The sequence below is a fragment of the Thermobia domestica genome, chromosome 16, assembly GCF_964235325.1.
Source record: "Thermobia domestica chromosome 16, izTheDome1.hap1.1, whole genome shotgun sequence".
Lineage (NCBI taxonomy): Eukaryota > Metazoa > Arthropoda > Insecta > Zygentoma > Lepismatidae > Thermobia > Thermobia domestica.
In genome coordinates, this window is record NC_137469.1 from 72,251,297 (window position 1) to 72,265,345 (window position 14,049).

General features: G+C 30.5%; 1 protein-coding gene across 1 annotated transcript in view; it reads right to left on the bottom strand.

Annotated features, from left to right (window-relative positions):
• Positions 1–1,716: 1,716 nt before the first annotated feature.
• The window catches only part of LOC145673155 (3-ketoacyl-CoA thiolase, mitochondrial-like), a 50,208-nt gene continuing 37,875 nt past the window's right edge, over positions 1,717–14,049 (bottom strand). The window contains exons 6-8 of the mRNA XM_081742582.1: positions 11,140–11,340; positions 6,785–6,939; positions 1,717–1,968 (exon numbers count right to left, since the gene is read on the bottom strand). Of these exons, the coding sequence (XP_081598708.1) occupies positions 1,887–1,968; positions 6,785–6,939; positions 11,140–11,340 (438 nt within the window). The 3' untranslated portion in view covers positions 1,717–1,886. The remainder of the gene's footprint in view (positions 1,969–6,784; positions 6,940–11,139; positions 11,341–14,049) is intronic.

Sequence of the window (14,049 nt, forward strand, 5' to 3'; positions counted from 1 at the left end):
TTGGCGTGAATTTTCAAATGAAAGGACATAGTATTGGTATCTTATTAAACTTTAGTACAAAGTTCCTTTATCTTCTAAGAGTCGTAAAAGAAATTCCATCTCGCTGTTCCTCAGTTCTATTTCAGAATAATAATAATAACAATAGTTTTAAAGTTAACAGATTAATTTAATTTCAGCAATTAACAAATATATACAATTTTGTTACAATCATGGAAATATCTACATATAAACATGTAAAATTAGTATTATTTATTCCAAAAATTACTTGATGTCTTTTTAATAAAATTGTTTCTGAAATTCTTTGAACTACCGTATTGTTGTATTCATGATTATTTTAAAATGTTCTTCATATTATCTTCAAAAGGAATATGAATTATGTTCTGCCTGCCAAATTTCTATACTCGTAGACATATATGTCCAAGAAAGAAATGTTTAATGCATGGCATAAATCTGTAAGACACATTTTTCATACAATTATATTTATATCCTTCCAGTTTGTACTTTAATCAAACGATGACTAACTAATTGATATAGACAGTAATTGATGTCAATTACGAAATAGTTTCTGTGGTTGAAAAATTTCTCTATGATGACCAAATGCAGGCTACCATTTGACTATTGAAATAAGCGATATCCAACTAGAGGTCTTATGCACCAGCCTACAAAATAGTGTAGCTCAACGTTTATTTTGCCTATAGCAAGGAAAATGGACGAATTGTAGTCTCGAACGCACCGATTTACTAATATCACACATATATATATCTCGATATATATATATATATATATATATATATATATATATATATATATATATATATATATATATATATATATATATATATATATATATATATAGATAGATAGATAGATAGATAGATAGATAGATAGATATAGATATATATCGAGATTGAAGAAATAGCCTACTTGTGAATGAGGTGTATACCATATATCACCATTCTTTACACTAGTTTCTTTAACTACGTATAGCGAAGAAAATCTTGGATTTTGTAGCAACTAAAGTAAAACTCTGTGGTATAACTGCTCAAGTCGCTGTTAAGCAAGCTCTGACAGTTCTTAAAGTATTTCGTTAAGACTTCATCATGCGACTGTTCCCTCTTCCCCAAAGCTACCTTTATATAGACCTACAGTATGTATAAAATATTGCAATACTTTACTTTGATTTGAACTCTGCATTTCAAATATATATTGATTGTCCAGGAGGTATTTCGCCCCTCCAAAGGACCTTTCTGAAACCACTTTAGTCGTATCACTGGATTAACCCATATGCAGTACTATGTCTATTTGAACTCTATGATCAAATAAAGCTGAATGAATAATTTTATTGCAACGTTGGAAGTTTTTAAATTATTGATATACGACATCAGTATTAATAAACCCTTTAGCCAATAATTTTTTTTAAACTCATTGTTGCCATGTGGTATTTTTCGCATGATACCGGACACCACTAGTATACAACAATTTTATTGTCTAAATACAAATGGATCCTTGTATAATCCTAAACAAGGGTAAAAGTGCGAGGGAACGCAGGAAGAGGCTGTCTCCCCACTTCCAGATAATATCTATGGCGTCCCTTCATTTTCTAAGAGAATACAATGAACAAAGATAGGCAAGGGGGTACGGTGTGACCTCATGCGTCCCCCTACCTTTTCAGATCCACTTTTACCCCTGATCGTAAATACAAATGAAATCCTATAATGTTCACAAAACATAGGTTTATTTGTTAAAATTTCACAACCAGTACTTTTTGTTTCGTTTTTATACAATGTTTAATCGAATGCATTGTTGATTAATTTCATTTTCGAAAACGTTCAGTTCAGTCTTGTGTGCTTCATTAAAGCTTGTAGAATACTTGTAAAGAAAACATATTACATGCTTTCCAGCAGTAATGCTATGCCCTGACCTCCTCCAATGCATGCTGATCCAATTGCATATTTTGCCTTTCTTCGTCTGAAAAAGAAAGTGCACAGTTTTAATTAATTAAAACTACCAATAATTATTATTTGAAGATACCACAAATATACCATGATACGCATACTCTTTAAAAACAAATGGATATGTTAATCTCCAACTAACTAACGTGTTCATCTCTTAAGAGTAGGCCTATATATATATATATATATATATATATATATATATATATATATATATATATATATATATATATATATATATATAGATAGATAGATAGATAGATATATATATATACCTATGTGGTAACTTCCATCGTAATAATTTGTTTAAAATATTTTTAATGGTTCTTAGGTTCTGAAGTCATTTTAAAAATATTTCGTATCATTTGCGTTCCTTTTCTATAAAAGAAATATGTATCGTTCATGATATTATTTTTTAAAATTAATAATAAGAAGAATAGTTTATTTGTGGTGCTAGATCTATGTAATTTTTTACCTTATTCTGAATCTGAGAAACTTTAGTAAAATATTTTGAACTAGATATATACTTGACAACTTGGTGGTTTCGTAGTTTTTTTAGTAGTATTTCTCATTTAACACGCGCTTATTTTTAGTGAGTCAAGGTTTAAAATTATTGCAAATTCTATTTTTCAGTAAGTCAATGTTTAAAATTATTGTCCATTCTATATTTCAGAAAGTTAAGTATTATAATTATTGTCCGTTCTATTTTTTGATTAGTAAGTCAAGGTTTAAAATTATTGTCCATTCTATTTTTTTAGTAAGTTAAGATTTAAAATTATTATCCATCATATTTTTCAATATGTCAATATTTAGAATTGTTATCTATTCTATTTTTCAGTAAGTCAAGGTTTAAAATTACTAACCATCGTATTTTTCATTATGTCAATGTTTAGAATTATTGTCGATTCTATTTTTCAGTAAGTTAAGGTTTAAAATTATTGTCTATTGTATTTTTCAGTACGTCAAGGTTTATATATTTTTCAAAAAGTCAGAGATTATAATTATTGTCGATTCTATTTTTCAGTAAGTTAAGGTTTAAAATTATTGTCCATTGTATTTTTTAGTACGTCAAGGTTTATCTATTTTTCAAAAAGTCAGAGATTATAATTATTGTCGATTCTATTTTTCAGTAAGTTAAAGTTTAAAATTATTGTCCATTGTATTTTTAGTACGTCAAGGTTTATCTTTTTTTCAAAAAGTCAGAGATTATAATTATTGTCGATTCTATTTTTCAGTAAGTTAAGGTTTAAAATTATTGTCCATTGTATTTTTTAGTACGTCAAGGTTTATCTATTTTTCAAAAAGTCAGAGATTATAATTATTGTCGATTCTATTTTTCAGTAAGTTAAGGTTTAAAATTATTGTCCATTGTATTTTTTAGTACGTCAAGGTTTATCTATTTTTCAAAAAGTCAGAGATTATAATTATTGTCGATTCTATTTTTCAGTAAGTTAAGGTTTAAAATTATTGTCCATTGTATTTTTTAGTACGTCAAGGTTTATCTATTTTTCAAAAAGTCAGAGATTATAATTATTGTCGATTCTATTTTTCAGTAAGTTAAGGTTTAAAATTATTGTCCATTGTATTTTTTAGTACGTCAAGGTTTATCTATTTTTCAAAAAGTCAGAGATTATAATTATTGTCGATTCTATTTTTCAGTAAGTTAAGGTTTAAAATTATTGTCCATTGTATTTTTTAGTACGTCAAGGTTTATCTATTTTTCAAAAAGTCAGAGATTATAATTATTGTCGATTCTATTTTTCAGTAAGTTAAGGTTTAAAATTATTGTCCATTGTATTTTTTAGTACGTCAAGGTTTATCTATTTTTCAAAAAGTCAGAGATTATAATTATTGTCGATTCTATTTTTCAGTAAGTTAAGGTTTAAAATTATTGTCCATTGTATTTTTTAGTACGTCAAGGTTTATCTATTTTTCAAAAAGTCAGAGATTATAATTATTGTCGATTCTATTTTTCAGTAAGTTAAGGTTTAAAATTATTGTCCATTGTATTTTTTAGTACGTCAAGGTTTATCTATTTTTCAAAAAGTCAGAGATTATAATTATTGTCGATTCTGTTTTCAGTAAGTTAAGGTTTAAAGTTATTGTCCATTGTATTTTTCAGTACGTCAAGGTTTATCTATTTTTCAAAAAGTTAGAGATTATAATTATTGTCGATTCTATTTTTCAGTAAGTTAAGGTTTCAAATTATTGTCCATTGTATTTTTAGTACGTCAAGGTTTATCTATTTTTCAAAAAGTTAGAGATTATAATTATTGTCGATTCTATTTTTCAGTATGTCAAGATTTAACATTATTGTTCGTTACTCATAAGTAAAAGTAGTAAAATGTTTACAGTTTTGAAACAAAAATATCCAATGAGTCTCTTTTGTACAGGTATCTCATCGGTCTTTCGAGAGTATACGTCGGCTATAAAGTTTCACATGACAGATGAACACTCTAGTTTAGGTCTAACTAAAGCCCTGTACAACGAAATATACTTGCCAATACTATTAGAATTCTTGTATAAGTAAAAGAGAAAGCCTGAAAGCTTCGTAGCATGTCTACGAATTGATTTTACATGTTTACTAAGCAAAAGTTTTTCGTCAAGTTTTACTCTAATAATAATAATAATAATAATAATAATAATAATAATAATAATAATAATAATAATAATAATAATAATAATAATAATAATAATAATAATAATAATAATAATAATAATAGTTCATGAAGCAAGGATTTCCTGATTCGATCGCAAGCTATGTGCGATTGTGATGAACAGAATTGCGTCCGTAGTTCCCTGGAGGTTCTCCCGTTTCCTCCAATACTCCAATTTCTCCAATCATTTAATTATCATTCACTTTCAAAATTATTCGTTTCCTTTAGCCGAAAGGTCATAAACGTAGGGCGTTAAATTAAATATTTTTATGTTTCTAATTTCGTATTTCAACAAATACATACGTTGTCTTACACAAATTTCAACCTAAATAGAATGTATACAATCAAAACTGTTTAAAAGGGAATTTTTATTAAAGGTACATGGTAAATACAGGAATAAACGCTTAGAATGAAAGATTTTGAATTTAAAAAGAACTGTGTAAGTCACTGCAAATTCCGATAATTGAGAACCATAACATGAGAACATAATGATAATTTCCTGAGGAAATAGGAAAATTTAGTATTAACTGCTAGAAAAGTGAGGATCCACTTACACAATTTATTTTCCTCAAAACATCGGAGTGTATAAGCCGATTTAAGTACAGTCTGCTGTACTTTGAATTAAACAATACCTTCTTGAAATAAAAGAAATAGTAGCTACTTAGAAAGTATTTTTTTTTATTTTGAGGAGCGACATTATATATCTATACCTATATCTATCTATCTATCTGTATATATATATGAATAACAATTTTCTCTGGTAAGTATACGTATAATTACTTTGTCCTTGCATTTTCTTTAAATTACATAAAATTTAATTACCATTGTAAACCTAGTAATCTCCAACGGAACCATTATGTTCCGTGATAAATTTTGCGGCACTTGTCCATTGTGTAAGCGCAAAAGCAATGAAACAATATTTGTTAAGGTACATATAATAGAAAATGAACGAAATTCTAGTTTAGTCTACCAGAGAAGAGTTATTTGTTTTGAGCGATTATTATTTTACAATCCATTATCGACTTAACATACTTTAAACTGCTGAAAAAGCTTTTGCGAGTTTAAAAATAGGTTATGGAAGTTCTTACTTAGTTGAATAATACTTATAATATAGTTCAGTGGTTCTCAATTTTTTTTTGACTGGCGACACACTTTACTGAACGTCTAGGACTCGCGACACACTTGTTTGATATTTTCATTATAAATAATAATAATAATAATAATAATAATAATAATAATAATAATAATAATAATAATAATAATAATAATAATAATAATAATAATAATAATAATATCTATTATAATAGTGAAACCTATTAGTTTTTATAATAACTCTAGATAGCACTAAGCATTATTGCTACCGCTGAAAGTGTTGACTGGTACAGTCTCATGATTTTTATATTCCAAAATTTCGCGACACACCTTAGCGGACTGCGTGACGCACCAGTGTGTCCCGACACATCGGTTGAGAACTACTGATATAGTTCCAAATTTTAATTAAACTATATAGTTTTTACAAATTTTCTTGATTTAACTCATTTCATTTTTTGAGAAATTTAGAAATGTACGGGGACACAGAGCCTTGCTGCTGACGTCTCTATTAAATCACAGTCAATCATTCATATGTTGTTTTTTTATGTTGTGATGCTGTTCTATGCTGTAGCGTAAGTATTGTTACGTTAATGGTTATCAGAATTACAACGATTAAATGGATGTTTGAAATCTTAACATTTTGCGAAAATCAGAAAAGAAAATTAAACTGTCTCTAGCAAATTTAACAAAACAAATATTAATTGACAGTGAATGATGATGGACGAATTGATAGAGTTAAGCTTAAGAAAGTGAAAATAAATGGGAGATACTTAGGAAATATTTATAGTTATGTAAAGGTTTTAGTCGAAATTTAAGTGCTATAAGTGTCCATTAGGATATTAAATATTTAGAAAGTTTTATTGTTATATTAAAGAAAAGTTAATACTAAATAAATAATAGTTGGATACTACGTATTACTAAATCCAAGTAATACAGTTATATAACCTTAATAATAAATTACTGTTGCATCAACTTAGAAAGATATGAAGTGAAAATGAAAATTAAACACATAAATTAACTGAAATAACACTTTAAAAACAAGCCAGAATACGGTTAGAAAAAGTATCTCTACACAGTACTTACCTCAGCTCATGAACTAAATGTGCTGTGATTCTGGATCCAGAAGCTGCTAAAGGATGGCCGACAGCAATGGCACCGCCATTTACATTCAAAATGTCCATATTTATCTTCAGTTCTTTCTGACAGGCTAGAGTTTGGGCACCGAAAGCTTCATTAATCTAAATAAAATATAAATAATAATACACTAGATTAGGTTGAAATTGTTCCAACCCCATACATCTGTAATATTAATTAGACATATCAGTTTTGAATACTCTAATACAGTGGTACTAAACTTATTTCTCCACAGTTGTATCCCAATTTAGGTCAAATATCTTAATTTAACAATTATTTCTCCATTTAATACCAAAAAAAAAAAAAACTCTATGGAATTGTGTATGGTTTGTGAGGATGGGATTAATGTTAGTTGTAAGTTATTTACATTCTGATTGTTTCAACACGCAAAAAAAAAGTTACTAGTAAACAAGAAAAAGGTGGACAGTAACCAAGTTAGTTTGTCAATATAGGGACAATAAAGCCGTGTGTTCCAGCAACCAAGCCAAAAAGGTTAACGAGAGAAGGTGATCGCAACCTTGTGTTACAGGTTAATATTGCTAGGTTAAAGTGTAGTAACTCACAGGGGTACGCTAACCGATCACGTAGTAACCGATCATAGCCTGTAACCGGTCACCTATTTAGCATGTTGGAACAACCGACTGTTTGGTTAATGGAACAGGGTGCGTCAACTGCAGTAACCTTCCGTAAATAAACTCTCCTTCACGTTTCTCTATTAATTCATGTATTCATATTATTAATCCATATTTTAATAACTGTTTTCTTATTCCTTCGGACGTATTTACAATTGTTAACTTTCCGTTCTTAAAATTGCAAATAGCGACATTGCTGTTTGTGCTTTTAGTAATGCAGTGTTACCAGTAAACAAGTTCTGGAGGGTTAAATTTACCTTATGTGAAAATCGGTTGATAACAACAGAGAGTTTTAAATTAAATCAACCTTCTTGAATTTGTTATCTTCTTCTAACCTTCAGAGATTAATAACAGCCAAACATTGTATTGTTAATAGCATTTTGCAGTAATCTTATTCGATTGATTACTGGTGACCTCGTAAAATTAACCTTTTTTGTCTCTGAAGGGTTGTTGCAAATTATTAACTGGTTGTAGCAGCCAAATTGGCCATTAACCTCCACTAGGTTACCGCTTATTTCTCTCTGTGAAATTCTCTCACTCGCTATTAAAACTTTAATTTTAATTTAATGGTTACATTATTTACAGTGTAGTACATGTTGTACATTATTTACGAATCTTCTCCTCTTCATTTCCAGATAAAAGAGAATGAGAAAATGCTGCATTTTCTGCTGAACTTGCTAACTGCAAACAAACGCAAAGCATAGACATGCGAGTGGAAGATCATTTAGTAGAGAAAGTGAAATCTACGCTGCACGCCCTATCTGCAATACGTTTCTATGCTCCATGCAGCTGAATCCTTTGGTTAAGGTCCAGAACGACTAGATCCATGCAACTTCCTTCATTATCACTGACGATTATTGTAATAAGCCCAGTTTTTATTACTGTGACAGTCAGGTACAAAATCTCTCTTGCCGGTTGTTCTTTACTATGAGGTAGATATATACGTAAATATTTCGAGTAGTGTATAGTTGTGTCTTATTCATTTAAATCATATTATACATGTGGCAACATCTATCTAAAATCTTCACTTCGTCTATTGCAGAAAGGATGTAAAACTAATGATATGGTGCATGCAGATTCTTGGCAATCATGCATCTGGTTTGCTAGAGTCACCTTCCACGCTGACTCACTTCAGATCGTTTTGAAATTGCTGTGGTGGTCCACGTGACTACTATTGGATAGGCTACTCAATCAATGCAAAGAAAAAACGCCCTGTTGGGTTGCATAACCTAGCATTGCAGGCAAACAAAGTAATATCACGTTGAAAACCAACAAGATAGTTATTAGAGTAAAATGGGGGAATGTCGATCGGTGGAGTAATTCCTATCATTGAATTACTCAAAAGTGACATGACCTACTGACCAAGACTATGCTTACTCCTCTAACAGGAGTCTCAAAGTACTCATGAAGAGGAAGAAGTACCTTTGTTCAGTTGTTCTGTGCAAGTGATTTGTATTTTCTTGCTTTTCCTTGTAAATTTTGGTCTGGTTATTTTGCGTAGTAAGTCCTTGTTATTTTTCTAAGAGTCTCATCATCCTTACAATATTCCACAACATGTTCTTTTAACAAAATAACGCTGTATGCTTCACTCTGTGTATTTGAATGTTTAGCCTGCATGGCTTTGTTTAATATAAAATGGCGTGTCGGGGTAACTTCGATCAGAGGTGACCAGACTTGTACTTAAGTGATCGGAATTGCCCCGATATGTAATAATGTAACTACGATACGTAGAATCTTTTTAATTAGTGTACGGAGTGATAGTAGTACGTAGTTTCTACTACATATACAAGTCCTATTCTTCTTAACAGCTTGGAGGAAATTTTGTGGGGAGAAAATTTTAAATAATAGAAAAATCAAGTTTACAGACAACCAGATTCCAACCCGAAACAGAGAAATGCCTAATTAGGGACTCCGGAATATGTAAATAGAAATATAATTGGATCTCTGTATGCAATAAGGCATTGATTAAACATAGTGTCACGAAATAGTTTTTATTCAGAGTTTCTATAGCAACGGTGTCAATTTTAAGAACCTCAGGTCCAATAGAGCCCAACCCTTCTATTTGCCTGTACCATTAACATGAACGTTTATTTTTAAGGTCAATAAATTCATATACTATGCTGTTCTATAGTATGTAACTTTTTCATCCGTAATTGAAACATAGATATTGGTAGGTGTACAATGACTGAGAAAAACTCATGCGATCTCCAAAACTCATGCGATCTTTTTTATTCTGTATACTTACTAAATGGCGATCGGAATTCCCCCAAATCGGGGTAACGCAATCTCCTAAAACAAACGATATTCTATCTCTCTCTCTCTCTCTCTCTCTTGCTTGTGAGCTACAATATGGGAGCAGTAGTTTGTAGCAAAAGGCTCGATAAATACATTTTTACATTAATTACTACCCTACAACTAGTAGTTTCTCCTCCTCATGCATTTTCCCTTAAGTGATCGGCATTCCACCACTTTACCTAATCTCATCTCTCATTTATCAATATGCTTAAAATATCTTAGTTAACTATTTTTACCATCTACTGAGGAAAGAAATGGTAATAGTTAAGTAAAAAAAAAAAAAAAGCTTAAAAACCCCCAAAACCCATTATTTTCCCACAAAATCCAGCTTTTACCAAAGACAAATCACACAAAAAAGCTTTTCTGTATTTCTGGGTGCTTGTGTACATACCGGTTTACTTACTTTTGATAGGATGATCAAATAGCGTATCATTCATAGTTTAACAATAATTGTATGATGAGGCTGGCACATAAAGTCAGAGATCGATTTTAATCTTTTATGGTTTAAAGCAACGTGTCTAACCAATCCACGGTGGATCAGCGATAGAGCACGTTTCTGGTGTATGTTGGTCTCTAGTTCGATCCCAGCTCGCGCCAAATGGGCTTTCTAGTAGACAAATATCGTGTGCGTGGGCTTTCTTGAGAGTTCTCCCGTTTTCTGCTTCTATCTTCGTTCCTTCACTTCGTTTATAGCTATCATTATCACCATCTTCCTTAGCCTCCGAGCATAATCATGAGACGTTAAACTAAAAAGAAACATTTTTACAATAAATAAACAAAGTGTGTGGTAGTTTTCCCAACCACACTTCAGCTCCAGCTGGTTCTATATATATATATATATTACTAACTTAATTACAGGATAATTTACATTAAATTTCCCATCTTTTCGTCATATCTACCTTGCACCAAGCTAAGTCTTCTTCCCCTATACCAATCTACGTTTTCTGTGTGCCCTCTTATCGTTTTCTTCTTTCACATCAAATTCTTACTTGATATTAATCTGGCTACTCGCCTGTCAGTAAACGTTATCAAATATCACCAATTAAACTAACAAAAGACGTTTTGTATTTTTATTCTTTCTTTTCTTCTCTGCACCCTGAAGACGGTCTATTAATGATCAAAAACCTTAATGTGCTATGTTGGTGTCTGTGGGCCGATAATAATGACTTGATACTGCCATATTTATGAAAGTAAATAATTTATTTTCATGAAATAAGTTGTAATTTTATCAATATTTGACATGTTGGTTCTTATTTTAGTTATATAAGGACACGAAACATTCAGTATCTTCTAATCAAGAGAACGGAAAAAATACAAGTTTAGTAACTAAAAGTCACATAAAATAAACAACATAAGAACAAGGTGAACTATGATTACCTCAACTAAGTCAATGTCCTTAAGTTCTTTTCCTGAAATCTTGAGAACCTTCTGGATTGCAGGGACAGGTCCAATGCCCATGATTGTTGGTTCAACACCCGCAATGCCGTAACCAACAAGGCGTGCCAATGGTTTTAGATTGTATTCTTTGCAAGCTTCTTCACTGGCTATAATAACGGCACCAGCTCCATCACAAATACCCTTAAAATAAAATAATATTAGCAAAGAGCCACAATAAAACATTAGTCAGCATTCACAAACTTTACATTTCCTTAACTATATTATGAATTTTTTCCTGTCTGTAAGATTTTAAATTAATTTTCGAAAATATTGTAAAAGAAGAATTAGTAGATAGCAATAGGATTGATGATCATGATTTACACGTACCGTAATGGGTATACTTTGGCCCTTTAAAGGCAACTTTAGCCGAAAGGAAGAGAAAGATTTGATTTCTTTCTACATGGTTATTATGGTTTCTATCAGTAAGAAAAGTTGTGGATGGAAGTATTACAACATTGAGAACATATGAATATTGGCGCTAGTGATTTGTTTCCGGAACGTGGGAAGCAAAATGCTAGCAATTGTTAGCAAGTAAACATTTATTATATTTCAAGTTCCACAACTTTTGTTCAAATTAGTGAAAACACTTTTCTAGTGTTGTTGGCGAGACGAATTTCAACATCTGCACCAGTAAAAACACCTCCTTGGCAAGGGCGCTGATTTCTCTGTAAATTTGGGGGGGTCATTCAGATGCAGAAGGCATATATATGAGGATTTTAAGACAAATTGCATTCAAATCATGCCAAATATTGTATACTCATAAATAGAATGCGGGTACCCACATGAGCTTTGGGGGACCCTGGCCCCCTCGGCCCCCCAGAATCGGCGCCCTTGCTCCTTGGAGGTGACCAAGACAAGACAAGACAACTTTTGTTTATTGCATTAAAGTGACACATCCTGAATGCACAAGTAAGTAAAATATAAAAACATGTTCATTAGCGAATATTGATAAGCCAACGCCTTAAATATTTGTTCAATTACGCACAAACTATTAAGCATTTAATTACGTCGGGTAACATTGGCTCAATTTTTGGGCAACATTGGCCCATATTTTCTGTGTTAGTAATGGTCCAATATTAAAGATGAAATGGTCTACACATGGTGCGATGTAATAAGGAAGATTAACCCCCTACTAGCTTCTAAAAGAGGATATTATACAGTGTCTGAATTGTAAGAAATTTCTTCGTAAAACTAATCAGTATTGTACTTTACCGCAATGAAGAATATGGTGCTCTTATTTTCGGATGTTAAGTATTCATCCACTTAGAGAGATTTTCATTGAACGATATGTTTGTTTGCCTGTAAATTGAACAAATGATTTCACCCCTATGTTTGCAATTGTAGCTTATATATATATATATGTTTCGTATTCACCTAAGTAGAATACAAATATCTTCATCAGACGATATTTCTCGATCGATTGAAACTGAGTAAAAATATTGATAATTTTACCAATATGTTTATAATACCCTGTTCTTGACTTCTTCTCCTTAAACACAGTGCTACAATAATACTTTCATGTATTAATTAGTCATTTTGACAAATGGGCTAAAGTTACCCCAATCATGAAAAATTTTGTATGGCATCAAAAAATTGGAACTATAATCATCATTCTTGGTCACACTGAGTGTTTACTGACTTCAAAAGAAAGCCAAAGTATTGCATTTTAACAAGGAGAAATGTCATTAAATTACCTCCCTAGTCCTAGGAGATATTAAAATAGGAATTTTGAACATTTAAAAAATGGGCCAAAGTATACCCAGTTTACGGTACCTGTTTAGATTATACAATTCATTAAAGTTAATTAACAATTAGAGTAATGTGATTGGCTTATGAATTTAAAAATATTGTAAAAGCACACTTAAGTTCTTCTGCTTGGTGCTTATTTTATTTATTTTTTTACATGCTAACGAACCACATAGAACTGTATAGACCACACGCTTAGTATTCATATGTGATCATTCATATATTCACATACATCCCTATGACACCTCTCAACACATGTCCCTTCAATTACATATCAGAAATGTGTGCGGAGATATTTTACAGATAATTTGTGAAATTCTCTCATTTCCATTGGATCCTCTAACTACAAAATTCTGGATAATTTCGAATATGTGACGTTTTAGTAAACAGGGTAACTGTGTTTTTATTTTGTGTATGTCTATACTATTGTAATCTAAATTCTAATATGACAACATCCAAAGATTTCATTTCTGTGAAGTTAAGGCATCAAAGTTATAAGACATATACGGCCTACAGTTGAATTACAGATTGTAGTTGTTATTTTTAGAATTGTTCAATTATTATTATATTTTCTAGTTTACATAATTGATTCCTTTTAAATATAAAACAATATTGTAAATTGAATTTGGATTTGTTGCGTAGAATACAACATAGTATGAATCTATAGTCATTCAGATGTATACGATTGTTCGAAAAATAGATTGTTTGTAAAATACTAATTTCTTTGTATTATTCTAGCAAAGAGAAGTAATATAGCTTTCATTTCTTTTCTACGTTTCCATCAAATTAGGGAGTAACTTATTAAAGTTTTCCAGAAGTAAACTGAAGGCCTGCAGTATTTCTTTCATTTATCTTCTACACATTCATCGAATTGGAAAATATAAAATTTACCCAACTTAGAACAGAAAACATCTACTAGCCACTCAGAAGCAGAAATATAATAAAAATTGTATGATAACTTTAGAAAAATAATATGTACCATAAGAGTATTTATATTAATAATTATATATATATATATATATATATATATATATATATATATATATATATATATATATATATATATATATATATATATATATATATATATATATATATATATAT